This window comes from Typopeltis vanoorti, chromosome 12 (genome assembly GCF_054136105.1).
Source record: "Typopeltis vanoorti isolate ZY-2024b chromosome 12, IOZ_Tvanoo_1.0, whole genome shotgun sequence".
Classification (NCBI taxonomy): domain Eukaryota; kingdom Metazoa; phylum Arthropoda; class Arachnida; order Uropygi; family Thelyphonidae; genus Typopeltis; species Typopeltis vanoorti.
The window spans coordinates 19,222,409-19,247,883 of NC_143560.1; the positions used below are offsets into that span (position 1 = coordinate 19,222,409).

General features: G+C 39.8%; 1 protein-coding gene across 3 annotated transcripts in view; it reads right to left on the minus strand.

Moving 5' to 3' along the window:
- LOC150100615 (insulin-like peptide receptor) overlaps nucleotides 1-25,475 on the minus strand; it is a 782,259-nt gene that overhangs the window by 44,987 nt on the left and 711,797 nt on the right. For all 3 annotated transcript variants that reach the window (XM_090401273.1, XM_090401271.1, XM_090401272.1), the window contains exon 23: nucleotides 7,062-7,351. In XM_090401273.1, the coding sequence (XP_090257399.1) occupies nucleotides 7,062-7,351 (290 nt within the window). The remainder of the gene's footprint in view (nucleotides 1-7,061; nucleotides 7,352-25,475) is intronic.

The following is a 25,475-nucleotide window of genomic DNA, read 5'->3' on the forward strand; positions in this document are numbered from 1 at the left end:
ATTAAATTTAGCAATACAGTAGAAACAGAATTTAGAATACATATAAACAGAATTACTAGAAAGTACACAAATAGGTAAGATGTCCTATAGCACTACATGATTATTCGAAAAATAAAGTAGTAAATAAGATGTATACACAAAATGTATGTTAAGTAATGCAGTATCTACATATAAACAAAATTACTGCAGAGGTTTCAGCAGTATATAAATAGATAACTATAGGTTAACATATGTATATACAAAACAAGTCAAGGAAAGCAGTGTCTACATCTAGTAAGATTATAACAAACATTATTATACTAATACTTAGAGTCAGAAAGGAATTATTATACAGCACTGATGCATAAAATTTACATATTAACAAAATTACAGTAGGGTGATACAAATATACAAGATCAAGGCCCATGGTAATACATAATTGGTCAGATTTAACCTAATGAATAATATATATGTATAAAAGTTAAGTTAAGTAAAAAAAATTTATGGTCAAATGTGTTTGTACAAATTAATTCTTTCTAAAAATTAAAAACATCATGCAATTTGCCAGAGTCTGCTAGCATTTCCCTGAGTGTATATGGCTTGGTTAGATAGGTGAAAATTTCATTCCTCTCTCATGTAAATTTTTGACAATCTACCAGAATATGATGAATAGTGAGATGTGTGTTGCATTTTTCACATGTGGGAGGGTCATCAGCTCTCAGTAAATGAGAATGCGTAAGGTGACTGGCAGAGCCTAGCAAGGACAACCTCCTCCCTTCTCTATGTACGTTGACTAGAATGCCAGTGTTTAATTTCAGGTTTAATGTTATATAATTTGTTTGTTGATGTTTCTTTCCATGTTAACTCCCACCGAGCAATTAGCTTTGATCTTATAAGTTGTCTGTAGTCTGTATATGGAACTGTCAAATAGTATGTGGAGAAGGTATGGACTGATTCAGCAGCTGCAGCCTCATTTCCTTTGATTCCGATGTGGCTGGGAATCCAGCAGAACTGAACATCGAAATTAAGGATTTTCATTTTGTGAAGCAGGTGTAGCACTTCATAAAGTACTGGATGAGGATTATCCATAGGAGAGGAGATAACCCGTAAAGAGCTCAATGAGTCTGTATAAATTACACACTTTTGGTAGCAGTTTTTTTTTATATGCACAAGTGCAAGCTGAATGGCATGTAACTCTGCTGTATAATTACTGCAGTCTGGTGGGATCTGATTTGAGATAATAATGTCAGGAAACACAGCAGCACAGCCAACGGATGTGTTAGTTCTTGAACCATCAGTATAGATGGCTAAGAAATCAGCGTGTGCTGCTCTGTGTGCATTAAACAATTGCGGGTAAATGGATGATGAGGTATAAGATTTCTGTAGCTGACAAAGTGAGAGGTTGCAGGATAGTGTGCAAACCTGCCATGGAGGAATGCTGTTATGTTTAGTGTAGTTAATGTTGTTCACATTTATACTAACAACTTGCACAGTTTCTTTAATACGCATACCAAAAGGATGTATAGCAGTTTGATGCATGTGATATTGAGCTTCCCAATGCAGAGAGAAGATACTATTTCATGTAGGGTGATCTGGGAGAGATTTTATTTTTAGGGCATAATTAAGAGACAACTGTTTCCGTCGAAGTGATAGAGCCAGTTCATTTGCTTCTACCTAGAGACTTGGAGTGGGTGATACAGATAGCTACTGGTGCAAAAGACACCAGTAGCTATCTGTATACCCTGATGATGGATGGAATCCAACCATCGTAGGTTACTCTGTCTTGCCAAACCATAGACTTGGGACCATAATCCAGCTTTGAACGTATAAGTGCACAATAAAGATGAAGCAATAAAGCTCGATCAGCACCCCACCCAGTAGAGGATAGAATGTGAAGGAGGTTCAAAGTTCTTTTGCACTTTTCTCTTAGTTGACGAATGTGTGCTAGAAATGTGAGTTTTCTATCTAAAATGAGTCCCAAGAACTTGGTTTCTTGGGACTCATTTTCTTGGTTATTCCAGTAACTTCTTTCTAATTCTTCTTGCTAATTCCAGTAACTCTGTAGTTACTGGAATAACAGTAGGTCCCATTCTTAGTTCAGGATCTGGGTGATGAGTGCGTTTTCGATAGGTGTACATAGACACTTTTTTCTGTTGTAAACCTAAACCCATTATTAAGAGCCCACAGAGAGACATGATCAATTCCTTGCTGAAGTTGTCTTTCAATTACCCTCATGTTATGTGAATGACAATAAATTGTGAAGTCATCAACATATAGAGCATTGTCTATAGTGGGGGGGAAGCTGTTCAATGATTGAGTTGATTTTAATAGCAAAAAGGGTTACACTTAAGACAGAGCCTTGGGAAACACCTTGTTCTTGAAGATATGGTTGAGATAGCGAACTTCCTACTCTGACTTGGAAAGTTCACCTGGACAGAAAGTTTTTAATAAATATAGAGAGGTGTCCTTTGACACCTAGGTTATAGAGGTCTTTTAATATGCCATATCTCCAGGTTGTGTCATAAGCTTTTTCCATGTCAAAAAAAAAAACAGAGACAAGATGTTCTAGCTTCAGAAATGCATCTCTTATACAAGTTTCTAGCCAAACTAAATGGTCTAAAGTTGATCAATGTCTACGGAAACCACATTGTGTATTGGAAAGAAGACTGTTGCTTTCTAAATACCAGAGAAGTTCTGGTATTAACCATTTTCTCTAGTATCTTACAAAGACAGCTGGTCAGAGCAATGGGTCAATAATTATTTGCTTGTGTTGGATCTTTTCCTGGTTTTGGGATAGCAATGACAATTGACTTATGCCAAGAATTTGGAAACTCTTCCTCTGCAATATTCTATTGTATAATAAGAGAAGAAGATCCATAGAATTATCGTAATCCTTTCTCTTAGGGTTACACGGTGATCAGCATTCATTTTAAAAATTTTATTGAATTTACAACCGTGTTAAAAAACTTTTTTATTATCCCGACGTTTCGATCTTAGTGTAATGTAATGAACTGTAAGCTCGTTACAGCTTACAGTTAATGATGTAACTCAGCTTACAGTTAATGATGTAATAACTCAGCTTGTAAGTTACATCATTAACTGTAAGCTCATTACAGCTTACAGTTAATGATGTAACTCAGCTTGTTCTGTATACTTATGTACGCTCCAGATGATGATCTTGATGTGAAGATTGAAACGTCGGGATAATAAAAAAGTTTTTTAACACGGTTGTAAATTCCATAAAACTTTTAAAATGGAAGATCCATAGAAGATGATGGTAGATGTTTTATCATTTCATAATGGATGCCATCAGGTCCTACTGCACTAGGGTGAGATTGTAGGAGAGCTCTTTTTAGTTCCTCCTTGACAAATGGCTGATTATATGGCTGAAGAATGTTGGTAGAAAAATTAAGCCTTTGTTTCGCTTGCTGCTCTTTCAGTATTAAAAATTCCGGAGAATATGAAGCCATTGCTGAGATTTTAGCAAACGTTTCTCCCAAAGTATCTGCAATAGCTTTGGGATCAGCAAGAACACTTGCTGATCCCAAAGCTATTAACCCTTCCATTATAGTCTAAGGTGGACAAACAATGTGTACTATATCTGCCTTTCATTTTCTGGATTTTATCCCATACAATTTTTGGACTGGTCATTTGATTAATTGATGTAATAAATTGGATCCATGATTGTTTTTGACTCTGACATCTTACAAAACGTGCTTTGGCTCGAGCACGCTTGAAAGTTATAAAATTTGATGTGGTGGGGTATCTACGAAATATGCTCCATGCTCTGTGTTGATCTTTTTTGGCTGCCTGACATTCTGGGTCCCACCAAGGCTTTGGATAGACTGGAAATCGAGATGATGTTTTTGGGATGGAGGGTTGTTGCTGCTTGGACGATGCATTCTGTTATACATTTTAGAGCTTCATTGATAAGTGCTTGACTGATGGCATCAGTATTAAATTTTGCAAGATGAGAGAAAGTGTTCCAGTCAGCCTGGTCCATTTTCCATATAGGTATCCGTGTGGGTGAACATGGTTCTATGAAGACATTGTACAAAGAACAGGAAAGTGATCACTTCCATATACGTTCTCTTCAACGTCCCACATGAGCAGTGGAAGAATGGAAGGGGAACAGATTGTAAGATCAATTGCAGAATATGAGCAGGTAAGCATATGGAAAAAAAGAATTGAGTTTAGTATTTAGGAGGGAAGGGTTATTATTATCAAGAATTTTTTCAATGATTCGACCTTGCCTATTAGTGTTGGCAGTACCCCATAGAGTATTGTGACCATTAAAGTCATCCATCAAAAGTATTGGTTCAGGCAGTTGTGAGATAAGGTTATCAAGATCAATTTCATTTAACTCAGCATTTGGTGGTAAATAAATTGAACATACTGTAATAAGGAATCCCACAGAGAATGAATCACTACTGCTTCCAGAGAAGTATTAAGTTGGACCTGATGGAAAGGAGTAGGACTGCCGACTAGGATAGCTACTCCTCCATGAGCAGGACCATCTCCAGTTCTATCCTTATGTACAACAGTGAAATTCCTAAGGGTACGGTCCATATTGGGTATTAAGTAAGTTTCCTGTAGACAGAAACAGAAAGGTTTGTGTTTCTGCAACAAGATCTTGATATTGTCAATATTCTGGCAGATCCCATGACAGTTCCATTGTAAAAATTTTCCTGTTTTGATTTTATTGACTTGTCTGGTTTTTGAGAGGTTGAGGGCTTACCTTTGTCAGATTTATATTTATCCACTGTTTTAGGGAAGTATGGACGGCCAGTGTCCATCTCTTCTTCTGGCAGAGTGTTCAAAACATCAAACGTGTTAGGGTCAGTTGGTATGCTTAGTTTGCTTTCAATAGGTATCGAGGTATTCATTTTTTCCGTGCGAGTGTCTGGTGGTTTATCTTTGAGTGAAGTCTCCACCATAATTTTTTTGACAGACGAGTTTTCATTGAATGGGACCATTTTTGAAGTTGTCTCTGGAGTAAGGCCATAGGTCTTGTGATTAATGTGCTCAACAGAGAAGCACTTGCGATCGTGAAGTTCAGATATGATGAAATTATCAAATGGTGGAATAGACATACATGTTTGAGTTGCTGTTGGCACTTTTTTAAATGTTACTTTTTCAGCATAAGAGGATCGTAGAACAGGTGAAATGGTGACTAGTTTTCTTTTTGCATCCTGATATGTTATGTTTTGTTCTGTTTTAATTTTTTGTATCTCTTTTTCATCTTTCCATTTCTGACATGCATGAGAGTATGCTGGATGATCTCCCTGACAGTTGACACATTTAGCTTTTTTTTCACAGCAAGATTTATTTTCATGGTCTTTTACTACCACTAGAACCACGACAGGCAGTTTGGGCATGTCCATATCTTTGACATTTAAAGCATCTCGGCAGGTTAGGGATGTACATTCTAACAGGACAGCTGAGATACCTTGCTTTTACAGATGTCGGAGGCCTAGGTGTATCAAAAGTAATGATGATGTTCTTGGTTGAGACCAGGCGACCATCCCTGCCTATCAGAATGCGCTTCACACCCATCACTCCTTGATCTTTAAGCTTTGAACATATCTCCTCATCAGGAACCTCAAGGAGATCCCATTCTGATATCACTCCTCTACTGGAATTGAGTGTTCTGTGAGGTGTTACTGCAATTTGTATTCCACCCATTGTCGTTGCTCTCCGTAGTTTCTCGGAATGTTGTTTGCACATTGTTTCCATGAGGATATCACCAGAACGCAATTTCTTGACAGTTTTGGGAGGTCCTGCAAGTCCTTCTAAACTTTTTTGGATAAAGAAGGGTGACATTTTCCCAATTGGTTTTTCACCTGTTGCATGAATGATTAAAAAGGTTGGTACATTTATGTTAGTATCTGATATCTTTTGTTTCTTGCTTCTGTTTCCATATGCTGTACCTATAGTATCAGTACTTGGTTGGGACTTTGTTAGGGTCCCTGAAACATTTGAGGATGAAGAATTCATATTTAAGGAATTTTTAATTCGGCGCCAGAGCTCCCCAGCCACCACGGAGCCACACATGGATGCCCACTATCCGGCAAGCAAAGACTGCACTCAGGAGTGGAACACCAGGGGGGCTACCATGGATGCTATACGGCACTGCAGCAGGACTAGTATCCCGACCCCGGACCATGGGGTGAGAGACTTACTGCAACACCGTTGACCCTTGCAGGTAAGCCCACTAGCCGATTGATCCTTGCTGAGCCATCCAGGACCACCCATCTTGCCAAAGCAGGGGCCAAAGTAGTGCAAGACTACCAGGATCCCCCCCCCCTTTCCAGATGTGCATGGGTCGCACTGCACAGCAAACATGGCAGCAGGGCATTGGATCCCAGTGATGGTGGTCTGGAAAAAGGATAGTGAAAAAGACTCAGGAGAAGTAGAGCAAAGAATACGGGAAGAAAAGCAAATTAAAAGAGGAAGAATGAAAAGGGCCAGTACCATCACTGGGAGGTCCCCTCCACCACAAATAGGTGCCCCACATGGAGGGGGGGGGGGGTCCTTGTTTAACTGGGCGATGTCCCAGCCAATATGAAATTCTGCCATGTTGTACTATCATTTGAAATTTTGGTTTAAGCTAATAAGAATACAATTTGGTCAGCTAAATCCCAAATTGCCAGCCTATCCTCGTCTGTTCAGTATCCAGATACCTAACAGGGTGCACCATGAGAAGGTGAGGAGATTGGACATCAGGTCAGAAGTCCTGATTGGTTCTCCGCATTCCTTTGAAGGCTATGTGGAGGTCTCCTCTCACTTATATAGCTTTGATCCTTAAGCTCCCTGCAGTGAACTTTATTTGCTAATAATGATAGAACAGTATATATTTCATTCTGGTTGAAAGTACAGTCAATTTAAATTCTAATCAAATAGTTGTAACTGTTGCTATATAAAAGACTACAAAACAGAAATTAGTATTAGTGAACAAATTCACTAATACTATTGAAATCATTCAAATCAAAAGAAACTATTTGTGTTGTCTTTTTTGCCTTATAAGGAGATTGATTCTAAGGAGATAAACTTATTACAAAAAATAAATAAAATTAACTTACCAGACATCTGACTGACAAGTAAAAACACCATCTTTTAAAGATTCTGGTGCCATCCAACGAACAGGAAGCAGTCCTTTACCTCCCTTTCGATAATAGTCGGTTTCATATATATCACGTGTCATGCCAAAATCACCAATTTTCACAGTTAATTCTTCTGATACCATACAATTCCTGGCAGCAAGATCTCTATGAACAAACTTTTTGGCTGCCAAATAAGCCATTCCATCAGCTATTTCTACTGCCATTTGGAAGATCTGTTTAAGAGTGGGTGGCTGTTGGCCAGGATTATCCTGACAATCATAATAAATAATAGTTTATTAACATTTTGTAAATGAAGTCCTCATGAAAAAATGCATGTTTAAAATCCATAAATCAATCAGTGTATACAATCCGTAGGCATGTAATTAATGATATTACCTTATTGAGAAGACTTTCCACCAATTTACTAATTAGGACTGATATTTTGCTCAAAAAAAAACATCAGGAAGGTCTGCTTTATAGATTTTCAGTCCTACTGATATGAGAGTTTTATTATCTGTGACAATATCATTATCTTCATTATCTTGCAAACAGCAATATCAGCTGTAGAAAGTTTTTTACCTTGGAGATGGGCTTTGCATTAATTAAGGGTAAATATTAAGAATAGTGATCAAAGCTCATTCTACCTTTACCACGAGTTGCCTAGACTTGTACTACTTTACGGATCACCTACACTTGCAAAGCGCAAACTTGACTTATTTGTCTGTTTGCTTACTTGGGAAATGGAGTAAAACCAGGTTTAAAATAGCTTGGCATCCTTAGCAATATCAGCTGTTTGCAAGATAATACTGTTTTTTGTTTTAATTTATCTATAAGTGATCTTTAGTTTAATATATCTCGTAGTGATTTCTTATCAAATGAATGACATCACTAAAGCTTTGATATAGTAATTTTTTTTTCTTTTTTCCACCAGAGGTCAGGCTGGTAGCATTAAAGGTTGAAATTAGTATGACTTTAACATATGTAGACTGTAACGTAGCTTGTTTCTCTGCATATATGTGTATACTCCATATGATGACTTTGATATTATTATTACTTTTTTTTTTATTAAGAGAGACCTCCAGGGAGTCAGGGACTCATCACTGGAGGCCATACTATCCACACAGCTGTCATACTACTTGCATACACCAAATTGAATAGCAGTGAGATAAAAAATCTAGCCCTCAACCCCTTCTTCACAGCATTCATTCTCAACTTCCAAGGATGCCTAATAATAAAATTAGTTTAATCCTTTATCCAAGTGTGAGCAAACAAAGCTTGCGCCTGAAAGTATCTTCAGGACTGGGGTAAGGTGGTACAACACCAGGGCAACTCGTTGCAAAGGTGGAGCAAGATACCAACACTCCTATCTCAGCATCTCCTATAATGCAAAACACATCTCCTTGCGGATATGTCCGATGTTATGCATTAAGGGAAGGGCCACTACCCAGACTAGTTTCGACCTTTATTGAGGTCTCTTCAGTGGGAGCCAACCTTTGACTTGCTAGCTTGCCAACCTCTAGCTTGCTCCACCTTTGCAATGAGTTGCCTGGTGTTGTACCACCTTACCCCAGTCCTGAAGATACTTTCAGGCCCAAAATTTGTTTGCTCACACTTGGATAAAGGATTAAACTAATTTTATTATACTCTAACCAAGTGAAAAATAAACTTTCAACATCTTTCTCTAAATCCAGAGTAATTTATTAAAAAAGGGTGGCACACCATTTGGCAACTCCTATACGTGGAGATGACCTGCTAATGCTTCTGCCTGGTATCTCCACTTGGGCCTGGCTCCCACAACCAGGTCTGCCTACTCACTGATGAGACCTTCTAGCCTGGCTCCTACTCACTGATGTCCACCTACTGTCAAGTTCAGCCGCTGTTTTTTTCCCGAGATCGAGAGCATCATATCCTTTGCTTGTTCGGATAGTATTTTTTTTGTTATTGTTGTTTTGCATTAATATTGTTATACTAACCTTGTTGCATTCTTATACTAACTGTACTAACTTGCTGGTAGCGTTTAACGCACTACGGGATTTTCAGAGTCACAAGACTCTTAATTTTTTTTCCCTTTATTTCAGACGCAGAGATCAATATGAGCAAAGCAATCCTCATCCCCCCCCCCCCAGGACTCGGACATTAGGAGTGGAGATTCCAGGTTATCCCAGAATACTCACAACTGTACTTAAGGAGCTTGTAGGAGTCAATAACATCTTCACCACCTACGGAGGAGGACGATTCTTGATCGTTGTAAAAAATGCGACCACGAGAGACAAACTTTTAGAGGGTTTCCCCATCCAAGGAAAGCAGGTGATTCCAACCATGGTGGGATTGCAGGTTCGACAACTCAGAATCGACCGCTTCCCTATGGAATACTTAGAGTCCAGAGACGACGTGCTCACCCAGACATTCAGCAAGTGGGGGAAAGTGAGTAATATGAAGAAGAGCGTCTCCAAGGAAGACCCTGCTTGGTACTCGGGAGAAGTTACCTTCACGATGGACATGCGGCAGCCCGTCCCAAATTTAGTCAACATCGGTACGTCGCGCGTGATGGTAGATTATCCCGGGGTACAAAGGCAGTGTCTGCGATGTGGCTCGGTGGAACATCTGGGTAGTGACTGCCCCCGAGCCAAGTGTTTCAACTGCGTCGGCGTCGGGCACATCTCACATCAGTGCCCACACCCCTGCCGCAAATGCTCTAGCAATGAGCATAAAATAACATCATGTCCTTTAAGAACATTTGCAGAGCAGGCAGGGGCGCCAATCGAATCTATTAATCCGCAGCCTGCAAAAGACGCCGGTGAATTTCCGGTACTCCAACACCATCAGGGAGAAGACCTTTGCACAAACTGTTTTGGGGAAGATTAAGAAGCGTCCTGCTACAACACCAACATAAGAGACTGTTTCCCCCCCCAGCAACAACATCCGCTGAGGAAGCAGTCCCCCCCTCGGCAACTTCCATCGTTCCACCACCAACATCGGAACAAGAACAACATACAGCCGAGGGGAGCACAGAAGAAGCCATGGATAGTGCAACAACAACAACAGCTATCCCCCCTCAACAACATCAGAGGAAGCTTTTTCTGTTCACACTTCCAAGACCTCCCCTGCAGAAGCCAGCATTCCTCTCCCTGCAGAACAAAAGACACAGGAGGGGGTACAAGACCTTCCACCTCCTAAAGAACCTCCCCAAAAAAGGAAGGAAGTGGCTTCCCCAAAAGCAGAAAAGAAACACCACCGAAGCCACTCCAAAAGAAATACGGACTCAACAACATCTGCGTCCAAAATGGAGGTGGAAACCCCTTCCAAACATAAAGAAAGTGTCAATTCCAAGATCAAAAAATTTACCGGTTCCCAGTTCAATCTATATGATTACGAAATCAAGGACAATAAGATCGTCAGTTTCAAGATTCAGAACATTCGCCACGAGTTCGAGGTATTCTCGAGCTCGTGTGTTAAACTGGAAGCCGGTCTGCAGGGAGCAGGATATTCTACCTTCCCCCTACAGATTGACAACTTAGTCAAATATGTAAAACAGCTTCGTATCAAAGATTTAGGCCAGCCATAAAAACATCATAATGTTGCCACCCCCTTTCTGTGTCGCCTCCCTCAACATCGGAGGGCTCCGTTCTCTACCTAAATAGCAGGAGGTGTGGAACATCATGCTAGCACACAACATCTGGCTCTTGTTCCTGCAAGAGACACATTTCTTTCATTTCAAAGATATGCAGGAACTGAGCCATAAGTACCCCGTCCATTCATTCTGGAGTTTCGGCACAAATACCACTGCCGAGGTCGGGGTACTTATGCTAGCCTCCCTCCTCGGAGCCTTCCATAACATCCAGAGGGATACAGAAGGGAGAGTCCTTGCCGACGACTGGAAGTACCTCATCTGTACTTCCAGGCTGTACCACCAGATACATTAACATCTACGCCCCGGCACATGCAACATTAAGACCAGCATTCTTCCAGTCATTTCACATATACTTGTACGGCGCCCATCACGTCATCTTGATGAGGGACTTTAATTGTGTGGCAAACCCGGCCTACGATAAAGTAGGGGGAAATCCCAATATAGGTACCGCTGGCTACCAGGACTTGGAAATTCACCTTAAGAATCTCCAGTTGACAGATATCTGGAGGGGTCAAAACCCCTACTGTTGGGATTATACTTGGACAGGTCAAGGCTTCGGCACACGGATCGATCGCTTCTACTTGTCACCATCCCTTGTCTCCAGAGCCGAAGCTATAAGGCATGTTCCACTTAATTCTACCATCTCGGACCACAAATTAGTCATGCTCAGTTTTCATCCATTAGAAGCTGTCGATGTTGGTCCGGGCCCCTGGAAGTTACCACCAGACTTCCCGTCCCTGTTCTCAGCCAAGCTTAACCAACTGTGCTCCAACTGGTACACCGCTGGCTGGGACTGGGACGCTTTGGCACGACTAAATCTTAACATCAAAGACAATATGATAAAATGGGGCCAGGAACGTGCCTTCCTCAGAAGAGCTCAGCTCCGTGACCTTTACAAGGAGAGGAGCTGGTTCGTGGCCAGCCAACGGCAAGGCTTTCCATGTCACAACGTCATCCGTGACATTTATCTCGACATTGAATTGGAGAGACAGAAGCTGGTGGAAGAAAAGAACATTAAGATCCGTCTCCACCTCTTCTCGGAAGACAGGCAATCGGCCACTTTTTACAACAGGCGTTATGTCAACTTCCGGCAGGAACGAACCATTACTACCATCAAAGAAGGTGGGTGTGATCACACCACAACACCTAACATCATGAATGCCTTCTGGGGGTACTTCAGTCAACTCTATCAAGACAACAGTGCCCCCAGGATTACTCCTGTTGGAACATCGACTCCTTCCCTGCACACATCCAAGCAGGGTTGGATGCACTATTTACAGCGGCCGAAATAACATCAGCCTTCAAACAGTGCCATACAAAGAAAGCGCCTGGGCCAGACGGCTTAAGCACGGAACTCTACCGAGAGGCCTGGGACCACATCCTCCCCATTCTCGTGGCAATCTTCAACTCTTTCCTTACCACCGGAAATATGCCACGGGAATTTCTGGAATGCCATACTGCCTTCATCCCGAAGACCAACAGGGACCCTTCCATCATCAAGAACTGGCGTCCCATCAGTCTGCCGAACACGGATTACAAGATCCTCGCCCGTGATCTCAACAACAGACTGAAAATCGGGATGAGGTACATCATCAAAAACACACAAGTGTATGGTGTTCCTGGTCGATCGACGGAGTACAATCTCATCCTCATCAGAGAAGTGCTACGTCTGGTTAACATCAAGAACTACTCTATGGCATTGTTGACTATTGATCTCAACCGAGCGTTCGACAGCATCCGGCATTCCTTTCTCTTCAACATCCTAGAGAAAGTCGAGGTCAGCAGTGGACTCCTCAACATCATCAGAGGAGGCTACAACAACAGCTCTACTCGCCTCCTCATCAACGAACACCTATCTGACCCCATTACCATCCAGAAAGGGGTCAAACAAGGGTGTCCCCTCAGTCCGCTGCTCTTTGCTCTAGCCCTTGAACCGTTCCTACGGGCTGTGAACAACTCTCATGCGGTTAGAGGAATTCCACTTCCTCTCACCACGGATGATTCCAAGGTAATCGCCTATGCGGATGACGTGGTGGGCACTCTTAGGGACAACGACTCCGTACTTAACTTCTTCAACATCCTCAAGAAGTATAAAGTGTCGGGGCTAACAGCCAACCCCGACAAAACCAAGATCAAGTTGTACGGAGTCTGGGACCTGCACAACATCCCTGCAGGCCTCGTCCCTACTGCCGACCCCCCCTCACCATCTTGGGGGTCCCATTTGAAGAACAGCCCATACTCAACATCGAACATCTCGACGACAACACCGTCGAGAAACTCAAGGACTGAAAAAATGGACAGCTGTCACTCTCCTCCAGGGCCACTGTCATCAAAACCATCGTATGCCCTGCACTTCAGCACATCCTGAACATCACCAACATCAGCGAGGATCAGGAAATCCGGCTCTACAGGAAGCCCCTGAAGTTCTTCTGGGGCAATCTACACCAGGAAGTTGGTCTCAACATCCTTCAACTTCCGGAGAAGCGGGGGGGGGGGGGGCTTCGGCCTCCCCACCTTTAACATCAGATACCTAAGTAATGGTGGGTTCCATCTAAACAGGGTACTGCAGACTACACATCCCTGCAGCTATCCTGTGTGGTATTTCTTAGGTCACAAGCTTCCCCTTTTTGGGATCCCAGTCCACCAGGGTCCCAAGGCAGACATTGTTCCAGAAGCCTACAACAGACTGTGCCAGCTTATGCAACAACTCCGCTCGTCGGGTGTGAACATTGTGCCGCGATCTGGAACAGTTACACTTGGTACGAACATTTCTTCAACATCCTTCATACCAATGTTCCGGATCTGGGGATCAACAACAATGAGATCCTCTTCGGCCACCTCTCCAAACATCGAGGCTACCTGTCGAGAAAGGACCTGGCATGGAGGATTGCGTACGGACACCTTCCAGTTAACACCAACATCTGGCGGTTCAACATCACCCGGAACCCCTTTTGTGACTTCTGCGGGAGCCTGGACACCGTGGAGCACGCCTTCTACCAGTGTCCAATTTCCATCTACATCTGGAGGAGGCTAAGCGTTGAGCTCCGCATCCCCCTCCTACTGCAGGAGCAAGTCATCTTCCTGCAGTTCACCCCCCAGCCAACAACAAGCAGAAGTTAGTGGTATTTATAATTAATGAGCTCAAATACCACATCTGGAAGGTAAAAAAGAAAATTTCTAACCCTACTAATCCTCCCAATCTGTTGGATCTCTCTAGAATCGTCCTTTACAAGTTCTACGGTTCCTTAAAGAGATTTTTACATCTCGAAAGAGAGGCTCTGGGTGACACCACATTTAAGATCAAGTGGTGTTCTCCTCCAATCCTGTGTAATGTCAGACACAACACCATCAAGTTCTGCCTGCTGCTGCTTTAAGATCTCCACCTGCAGCATCAGCTCCACTCTGAGTCATTTGTCTCTGCGTCCCCCCTGAGGTCTGTTCTGTTCCCTGGTCTCCCATGGGGGTAGTTCGGAGGAAAAACCCAGGCAGCGCAGGCCTACTCGAGGTGGGCTGCCCTGAAACATGATTTTCTTAACATGATTTTGTACAAAGTTGTGTGTTCTACACTGTCGTATATTAAGAATATTTTAAAATAAATATATTACATTTATAAATTATTTTTATAACTTTATAATTTACAAGAAAATCAAAATATCCCCTAATTGTTTTGACCAGTATATTACAAACTTTGGTAGCAATGCAATCTAATGCATTTTAGTGCAAGCTCTATCTCATTCACTTCAGCTGTAAAGCTGGTACAAGCTAGTAGGATTTGCGTAAATATAATGTTATCTAGAAAGATGGCAGAAGATCCCACTAGGTTCTCTGATTTTGAGCAGTCCCTGTAGACAGACACAAAATCAGAGTACTCAATTCTGTGAGCCTCAAAGAGCTGCTAGTAGACAACAGGTAGTGTGGAAATTTTCAGTGGCTTACTGTTCATTTCTTTATAGCACTTGTCATGTAACAGACATTTCTGAGGAAGGAAAGTGAGTTTGCTGTCAAATGTGAGTTCCCAAGTACTTGGATTCTGGTGCAACTAGAATGAATGTATGTCCAAGTCAAAGTTCTGGGAGATGCAGACCACATCTGTAGGAAAAGTGCACACAAACTGTCTTCTGCTGTGAGAATAAGAATCCATTTGCAAGCATCAATTTTGAGAGATGGTCAATGGCTTGCTGCAACTGTCTTTCTATTACCATCATATTACAGGGATGGTAGATGGTGAAGTCATCCAAATAAAGGGCATTACTTACTGCTGGAGGAAGTTGTTCTTTTATCAAGTTGACCATGATTGCAAAAAGTGTGATGCTTAAAACTGAACCTTGTGGGATCCCTTCAGCTTGGTGATATGGTCCAGAGAGGGCAGTTCTCACTCGAACAATTCAGTTAGATAAAAAGTTCTTAATAAATAGAGGAAGATTCCCCTCTAAGACCAAAATTATTATAATTATTATCAACACCCAACCTCCAAGGAGTCAGAGACTCATCGTGGGAGATACTCACTATTGCATACAATGCTCATCCAACTGTGTCTTAAACTGATTCAATGTGTCCACATGCACAACACACTCAGGCAATGCATTCCACTCACCAACCACCCTCCATGCAAAGAACCTGCTTCTCACTCCTTTGCTCACACCCTCCTTATACAGTTTCCAGTAATGGTCTCTTGTTCTACTTCCCTCTCCAATTCTATGAAAAGTCTCTTCCATGTCCATCTGATAACAACTCCTGACTAGTTTATGTCTCAATCATATTCCCCACTTTCTCCTTTTCACGAGGCTCTGCAACTTGCATTCCCTCAATCTGTCCTCGTACTCCACATTCCAAAGACCACTGACTACTTTTATGTATCTTCTCTGTATCCTTTCTAACATATCCTCATCACCATGAAAACCCAGTGACCAAATCTGTGTACAATAATCCATATGAGGCCTGATCAAGGCCTCATATCACAACAATATGGCATCATTAAAACCCTTACCAAGAGAGCCCACAATCTTTGTTCCAGTGGAACTGCCCTCACTACTGAGCTTAACTACATACACAGAACTTTCCTCTCCAATGGCTACAGCGAACACAGTATCAAAAAAATAATCAATTCCTTCCCCATTCCCCGTCCCTCTCGTCAACAAGATTTTAAAAATGCCATCACCATACCCTACATCCGTGGCACTTCGGAAAAAGTAGCCAAGATACTAAAAAAGTATAACCTACACACAGCATATAAGCCCTACTGCAAACTTGCTACCCTTATCCGTTCTACGAAAGATCAGCTCCCTCCTCTCTCTCTGCCTGGAGTTTACAAAGTACCCTGTTCCTGTAAGCTTGCATACTTTGGACAGACAGGCAGATCAGCATCCATCCGCCTGGAGGAACACAAGTCGTACATCGTTAAACACAACTATGGCCATTCAGGCTTGACTGACCATGTTTTGGACACCACCCACAGAGTATCATGGAAGAAAACCACCATGCTCCACCACAGCAAATTCAAGAAAGAGAGACTTTTCTTAGAAGCAGCAGCAGCTCTCAGAAACCAACCAAATCTTAACAAATACGGTTGCATTAAGCTTCCGAAGATTTGGGAAACACTCATCACGAGGTCCCACCTTACATTCCAGGCCACCTACTACTGCCCTTAAAGGGCGCTCCACCTAGATAGGACTTTAGTGTCACCCACTTGGTTGGGCTTAAGCCTCTACACAAGTATTCAAGTCCTCTTGTAAGGCATTAACATCAGCCTGACTGTGCATTGCTCTTCCCAGCTTTGCATCATCTGCAAACAGCTGGATATCACTAGTTAAACCCAACCCAATATCATTAACATACAGATTGAACAACAATGGCCCCAAAACTAACCCCTGTGGCACACCACTGGTGACCTTTTTGTAGGACTTTCAGTATCTCCCAAATCTCCAAGTTAGATTGTATTCTGGAAATATCCTGTTTTTTTTTTCCAGAAACCATAAAAGATGAGAGTTAACCATTTTTTCCAGAATCTTGCACAAGCAGCTGATCAGAGTAATTGGATAGTAGTTATTTAGGGCATTCACCATTGAATGCTTGGTAGTAAGCTGGATGGTCTCCCTCACAGGTAGAGGATTTTTGGTGTTTTGCTTTTACAGTCTTTATTCTCACATTCTTTACTGCCATATGGCAGTAAAGATGGTACAGCCATGAAATGCAGTTTGAGAATGACCATACTTTTGACATTTAAAGCACTGCAAAGGGTTTGACATATAGGGCCATACTGAACAGTTGCAACAAAATGCTTTGACAGATGTTGGTGTGTTTCGATTTGTTGAAGGCAAAGATAACATTTCTGGTGGAAATCTAAGATGGCCCATACCTATATATCAGGATTCTTCTTATGGCTGTCACTCCTTGGTCCTTGAGTTCAGAGGATATACATACATCAGGGATATCAAGGAGGTCCCATTTGGATATTACACCTTTAGAAAAACTTAAAGTTTTGTAGGAAGATAAATGTAATTGGTATTCCCTTGTTACATGGAGTAGTAGTTTTTTTTTTTTTTTTTTTTTTTTTTTTTTTTTTTTTTTTACTACTACTAATAGCTGCTTCAATAAGGATATCTGTTGAAAGTTTGTTTTTCACTTGGTTAGAATATAATAAATTTAGTTTAATCCTTTATTCAAGTGTGAGCAAACAAAGTTTGCGCCTGAAAGTATCTTCAGGACTGGGGTAAGGTGGTACAACACCAGGACGACTCCTTGCAAAGGTGAAGCATGCTACCAAACACTCCTATCTCAGTATCTCTCAGTATCTTTTTAATAAATTACTCTAAATCTTGAGTAATTTATTAAAAAGGTGGCACACCAATTGGCAACTCCTATAGGCAGAGATGACCTGCGAATGCTTCTGGCTGGTATCTCCACTTGGGCCTGGCTCCCACTGAAGAGACCTCAATAAAGGTCGAAACGAGTCTGGGTAGTGGCTCTTCCCTTAATGCATAACATTAGACATATCCACAAGGAGATGTGTTTTGCATTATGAGAGATACTGAGATAGGAATGTTGGTAGCTTGCTCCACCTTTGCAAGGAGTCGTCCTGGTGTTGTACCACCTTACCCCAGTCCTGATGATACTTTCAGGCGCAAACTTTGTTTGCTCACAATAAGGATATCTCTTGAATTGGGTGTATGAAGAAGAAAATAAGAGTATTTGTTGTAGCTTCTGATGTGGTTTGTTTCTTGTTTTTGATTCTATGGTTTCACAAGCCTTCAACAAGCTCCAGGATGGAGCTTACTGAGGGCCCCTAATAAACAAGAGAATGAAAAATGATTCCCCCTCAGGAGGAGTTTGGTTTATTGCCAGTGTTTGCCATTTGCCACAGAGCCAAACATTGATGCCCACTCTACAGCAAGCAGAAACTGTGCTTTAGAGCAGAATGCCATGGCTACTCCAGACACTATAAGGGCAATACAGCAATCTTTGAACCCCGTTATCAGATAGGAAAGGAGACCCACTGCAACAACCTTGATCCTTGCAGGTAAGTTCACTAGCTGTCTGATCCTGGATGGACCATCTAGGACAGTTCATGTTGCAAAAGCAGAGGCCAAAGTAGTATGAGACTACCAGGATCCCCCTTTGCAGATGTCCATAGTTCATATCACCTGGTAAACATAGCAGTCTGAAAAACAGAATAGTAATAAAGGCTCAGGAGTAGTAGAGCAAAGAATAAGAATGAAAAGCATAGAAAAAAGAATACAGATGAAAGGTGCCAGTACCATCACTGTGAGGTTTCCCTCCACCATGTAAAGGTACCTCACATGGAGAGGGAGATTGGGAAGGATTTAACAAGATCATACAGCTATTTGCTGATGATACAAAGATAGGCAGAGAGCAACGGCAATGCTGTTGTTATGCAGTAAGTGCAGAATGATTTGAATAGGCTGGAATTCTGGGAATGTTATGGAATTGTGGATCCTTTTACTGAATATGGATATCAGTAAAATGCTAGTAAATGTCAAGTTATGCACTTTGATGTAATGAGATATTCAATGGTATATTATACTGGCAGGATTATTCTAGAAAAAACTGACCAGGCTAGACATCTTGACATTTTAGTAGACAGAAAATTGAAGTTCAGAGGTCATGGAGAAAAAACTGCAAATTCAATCCAGAGGATAACTGCAGTGAATAAACAAACACTGACATATAAGAATAAAGAGTCATTTATCCTCCTTTCAAGGCTTTGATACAACCTTATCTTGACTAATGTGCACAGATTCTGTCTCCTAGTTTGTAGGTCTCTATCATATCATCCCTCTTTCTCCTGTCTACTAGCATCTGTGGTTCACAAATTCTCTTTCTCCTCATAATCTACATTCTATAGTCCTGATATCATCTTAAACTTTTACACTCTCTCCATTGTATAAGGAGTCTGAAAATGACTCCTTATTCTTACATGTCAGTATAAGAATCAAAAGGTACTAGTATCCTATATGATCCTTTTAAGAGCATATAGGGTACCAGTAAATTGAAATTTTCATTTATAGATAGTGGAAAGAGGATGAGAGGGCACCCATGTGAAGGTGAGAATGAATTTTTTTTTCATAGATTGATGCATGACTGGAAAGGTTTGCCTTTGGAGGTTGTGAGTGCAAATAACATGAATGAATTCAAGAAAATATATGACACAATGTGGGTGATATGCCTTTCTGAATGAGTCCCCGGCACACTGGAAGTCTCTTGTAATAATCATAATAATATACGAGGGTGGTCTGAAAAGTTCTTGGCCCCTCGACCATAGATGGCAACACTATCTGCAAGGTGTTTTTTTTCTAAGTTGGTACATCTGTCATAAGCATCCATGTGAAATTGCAAGTCATTCTATCAAGTAGTTTGTTATATACAGCTGTCTGAAGCAAAAATGTTGTCTGTATCCCTTGAAATGGATAAAATTGAGTATCATGCGGTTATAAAATTTTTTTGTAAAAGAAGGTTTAATGCTAAAAGAAATTCATTAGAAGTTCATAAAAGTTTGAGCATGCTTCTCCTTCATTTTCGACAATTAAGAAGTGGGCTGCCGAGTTTAAACATCGCCTTGAAGATGATCCACATGAAGGACATCCGAAACATGTAACAACACTAGAAATCATTGATCATTGATCAAGTGCATGATATGGTATTGGATGACCGGTGAGTCAAAGTTCATGAAATTGCTGAGAGTATAGGCATTTCAAAAGAATGCGTAAGATATATTTTGCATGAAGAATTGCAAATGAAAAAGCTTTGTGTTAGATGGGTGCCACGCTTGCTCACAGCAGATCAAAAATGCACTCACATGAAAATCTCTGAACAATGCTTGAAGTGTTTTAACAAGAATAAAACTGATTTTGTGCATAGATTTATTACTATGGATGAGGCTTGGATTCATCATTACACGCCAGAATCCAAACAGCAGTCAAAACAGTGGACAGAAGCCGGTTGTTCAGTGCCAAAGAAGACAAAGTCAGTTCCATCAGCAGGATTTTTCTTCGAATCAAGCGGTGATTGCAGCTGTAGAGGAGTATTTTGCAGATCTTACTGAAAACCACTACAAGAATGGGATAATGGTGCTGGAGCATCGCTGGAATAAATGTATTAGTCTTAGGGGAGATTATGTTGAAAAATAAAAATAATTTTTTAATGATAAATTTGTTTTTTCATTGTTAGGCTGAGAACTTTTCAGATCACTCTCGTATATAGGAGTGGAAAGTTTTTTTTTTCTCATAATTCCAATAAAAATAAATAAATAAATAAAAAAATCTTAATTTCACTCAATTTTCCTTTTAAGCATTTTTAAGTACATTTTTTGTGTATACACTATGAAAGTGATCCATCTTTTTACTAAGCTGATAAGATTCTTCATAGAGATTAACACCATGTTAACTAGTCAATCCAACAAGAAAATTAGCAAAGACATAGTAATCATCACAGGAATATAGTAATAGGCGTAAACTTATTTTTGAGATTATGCATGATGTCATTTCAGGTGAGCTTGACTGAAGGAAGATGAATCCTCTTCAAATCTGCAAACATAGAAATAGGCACAAAAATGAAAAGTTTCATACTGCCATGTGAACAGTAGATATGGCCTCACTTTGCGATAAGGAAAAATATCAGTTAATGGAAATAAAAATAAAATGTTCTGGATAAACTAACTTTTCGGTGATAATGTAACTTGTGAAAAGACTAAAAGTTTTAGCATATGTTTCAGCATGTGAAACATGGTACTTTCCATCAAGCATAACGATAAAAACTATTTTTCAACATTATGCCAGAATTATTATTTATTATTCCTGGCCCTGCAATCGCTGTTATTTTAATCTGAATGAGTTTCTAAAATTACTATGGAAGAAAATATGAAAATGTTTCTGTAGAGCAACTCAAAAACTAGATGTGAATTCTATTTAGAATGTAAGGCATATTTTATAAGGGCTTTGCAAATGAAAAGGAGTTCACTGGTTTTCATATAGACCAGTTAATAAGAAATACAGCAAGCAGGCATATGTTGCTAGAAGCAGTTTAACCACTCCATTGCCCCCTAATAAATCTATTAAAAAATTAAATAAGTTTATTAAAAGGGCAAGTTACTTTATGTTTAAGAGGCAAAGTGTACAACCCTTGAGAATGAAAAATCTCTTGATAACACTTGGGATCATTAGTCCAATCTGCACTGCCCCTTTTAGCCAAGAGCAAAAATTGTAACATGATATTGTACTTAATAGAACCTGTGAATGAGAAGCCTGAAAGCAAAAGGTTTGATAATGTTGTTGCAAATAAATGGTGGAATAAGTACAAGATCGACATAACAGGAGTGATTGAAACAAAAACTGGTGACATCTTTCTGAGCAATATATACAAAATGTTATATTCAGGCAATGACAATCAAGGAAAAGAAGGAGTAGCTATAGTATTCAACACTAAATACGAGGCTAATCTTCTTGAATGGCAGGAAATATCAAGTATAGAGTGATGTGGACAAATATGAGAATTGGAAACTGGACAATGAGACTTATTTATGCCTATGGCCCCACAGAAGGTTCTACTACGGTAGAAGGGGATGAATATTTTGAGCCTTTAGAGAAAGCTACTGACACAATGCAAAAGGAAAAGTTGGTTCTGGTTGGGGATCTAAATAGCAGAGTAGAAAATGATTCTCAGACATACAAAAATATTGAGGAAAAATTTGGAGAAAAGAGCAAAGCTAATAATAACGGCAAATACCTGTTGGATTTCTGCTCAGAACATGGACTGGTTATTACTAACATAATGTTCCAACATTAAAATGTGCATAAATTCACATGGAGAGAAGAGGCAAGGAATAAGAAAAGTCTCACTGAAATAAGAAAAGTCTTATTGTTGATAGTGATGTTTTCCTACTGGTGCAGGACAGCAGAATGTATAGAGGATTTGAAATTGGAAGTGATCACCATTTAGTCTTGAGCAGGATAAAATTGAATATCATATTGAAAAGAAGAACATGTAAGAAAGTTTCAAAGTGAATAAAAGTTGAGCAGTTCTCAGATGTGAATTGCTCAACTAAAATAAACTAAAATACACAAACATGATTGAAGAAAAAATTAAAGAAAACAGGAACCAAACCTTGGAGATTCAGTGGCAAATCCTGAACAAATCATTGCTTGATTCAGCTAGAGAGAAGCATGTAGTGAGGTTGTCTGCAAGGATAGAAAAATCAGAACTCCATAGTGGACACACGAAGTTAAAAAGGCAGTGAAGGAAAAGAAGAAAGCATATCAAAAGTTCCTGACAAATAAGTCAGCTTGTGCTCTTAGAGAATACAGAGACAAATGTAAGAAAGCTAAACACTGTGTAAAACTAGCTAAACAAAAGTCATGGGAGGACTTTTGCAAGAACATAGAAAATAATGATCAAGACGGTGGCAAGATATTCTGGAGGTTGTTGAAGCTCAGAAATGGAGGAAAGAGTGCTGTAAAATGGATATTCTTGAAGTATGGAATAATTACTTCGAAAAATTGCTAAATGAAACAAGCAGTGATAGCACAGTGGTAAAAAACACTCAACAGGCTTGCAGTCAGGAATACATATTCATACTTGAAGTAGAAAAGGCCATCAAAAGTGTGAAATGTGGAAAGGCAGCAGGAATAGATGATATTAGACCAGAAATGCTCAAGTATGGAGGTATAAAACCTTATAGTGGCTGCACTGCATAGTTCAGAAGGCCTGGACAGAGGGACAAATGCTAGATGATTGGAATAGAGCTCTCATAGTGCCCATATACAAAAAGGGAAATAAAACTGAATGTGAGAATTACAGAGGTATTTCTCTATTGAGTGTTCCTGGTAAAGTTTATGCAAGTATACTTGAGAAATGGTTGAGAAGGATTGTGGAAGGGAAGCTTGTTGAAGAACAAGCTGGATTCAGGCTAAATAGATGCTGTCAGGATAAGATTTTCACTTTAGAACAAATAGTTGAGAAATCATGGGAATATAACAAAGATTTGTATTTAAGTTTTGTAGATCTGGAAAAGGAATATGACAAGGTGCCAAGAGAAAAGCTATTCAAAATGCTACAGTTGTATGGTATTAATGGGGCATTATATCAAGCAATAATTAGTATTTATTTGAGTTGTAAGTCAGCAGTTATAATTGAAGGAAGTACAGGAAGATGGTTTAATGTTAAATCTGGTGTCAGACAAGCATGCACATTAACCCCTCTCTTATTCATTATCTATATGGTTCACATTATGAAGGAAAGTTTTATTAAACCTGCTTTCGAAATTAGAAATGTTAATCTCAGCTGTTTACTTTATGTGGATGAGTTATACTTCTCAATAAATCCAGTACAAGTCTGCAAGATTCCCTGACTAAATTGAATAACTGTTGTAACAGATATGGTATGAAGGTCAGCAATAACAAGGCATAGACAATCAAGATAGGCAGACGCACTGAAAATATCAACTGCATTGTGAATGGAGAACCTCTAGAACAAGTAAAATATTTCAACTACTTAGTCACGATTTTTAGTGAAGATAGTAAATTAAATATGGAAATAGAAAACAGAATCAATAAAGCTGGTATGGTAGGAAGTCAAATGAATAAATTTGCATGGAATAAGAGAGAAATTAGTCAAAACACTAAATTGGTTTGAACACTACATATAAAACAGTGTTCAAACCAATTTTAACTTATTGATCTGAGAACTGGGTTAGAAACAAAAACTTGACCAAAGACTAGAGACTGCAGATACAAGAGTCCTGAGAAAGATTACGGGTGAACAGATGGCATCAATGCAATATCATATTAAAAACGAGGATGTTAGGAAAGAACTTTACATTGTCAGCATCCAGGAATGCGTTAGCAGAGCTAATCTCAGGTGGTATGGTCACTTAAATAGAATGGGAGTGGAAAGATTAGCAAAACAAGGTCTTCGGGTCTGGGTCTTTTTCCTTCCAGGTTGGCAGGAAAGAGACCCAGAGGAACACCAAGATATAAGTGGATTGATACAGTAAAAAGTGTCTTAGAAGACAGAAATATAATATCTGATAATGTTGGAGTCTTGACAGGTAACAGATTGATTTGGAGGAAAATTGTACATAGGAAGTTAGTGGTGATGTAAGTTTTTTATGTACTACTATCATGCAATCCTGTACATCCCTTGAGGGTATATGTCAAGAATTTGATGATGATGAACTCCATAGTAAGAAATGTAATTAATTTGCACTGAAAAAAACGCACGAAATCAACTGCAATGGGGAGGTGAATTGAGCAACATAACTAAAATAACTCTTCCCAAGAAAAATAAATCTGTAAGATGAATTATGTAAAATACTAAAATAACCTTCTCAAGAAGAAGAGGTTACAAGACCCCCTCCCTCCCATAAACAGTGAATTCAAAATTACCAGTAGCAACCCTTACTAATTCAGATATGTACCTTAGACAAGAAAATACTCATAAATTTTGCCCTATTCCATCTGTGGCTGGAAATTATGCCTTCACAGAAGATGGTGGCCAAGGCATTCACAAAGCTGAGGGTGAACTTCCTCAAATTGAGTCCTTTAACTGTGAAGCAATCATTAGACTTTATGCAGAAAGTGCAATGCTTTCTTTATAAATTAATGACAGCCCTCAAATACACTAGAATAATTCCAGAACTTATATCACAGTTTAAATTCAGAACCAACACTTAAAAACTAAAATGCAAAGAAAACAAAGCAGCAGTTAGCAAATGTAAGATTATAAAGTACCTAATCAATGGGTGTGAAAACACAATACCAGGAACAATACTTACTTTCCTTACTTACTCAAAAAAAAAAAAAAAAAAAAAAAACTAATGTCATTAAGCACCTTGTTCTTAAATGCAAGATGATGTAACTTTGCTTTATGCAGTAAGTTAGTAGTTGAAAATTTTTTCAGTTGGTTATGCTATAAATTAAAGATGCCAAGAAATTATATTCTTGGTTTAATCTTTTATCCAAGCAAGCAAACAATGTTTGTGTGTGACGTATCTTCACAACTGGATACTCGTATATAGAAGATAATAACGTCAAATCATTTGCCTTCTATGATTATATTTTATTTATTTTTTATTTTTCATAAACCTATATATTTCCCACTGTTGAGTAAAGACCTCTCCCATTACAGGAGGTTTTGGGGTGTAATTCTCCCATGGTGACCCAATCCATTTTGGGAGAATATTTATATGCTTGTATGAATGAGTGTATGAAGATGAAAGACAATCCCAAAGATCCATGCCATGACAGGATTTG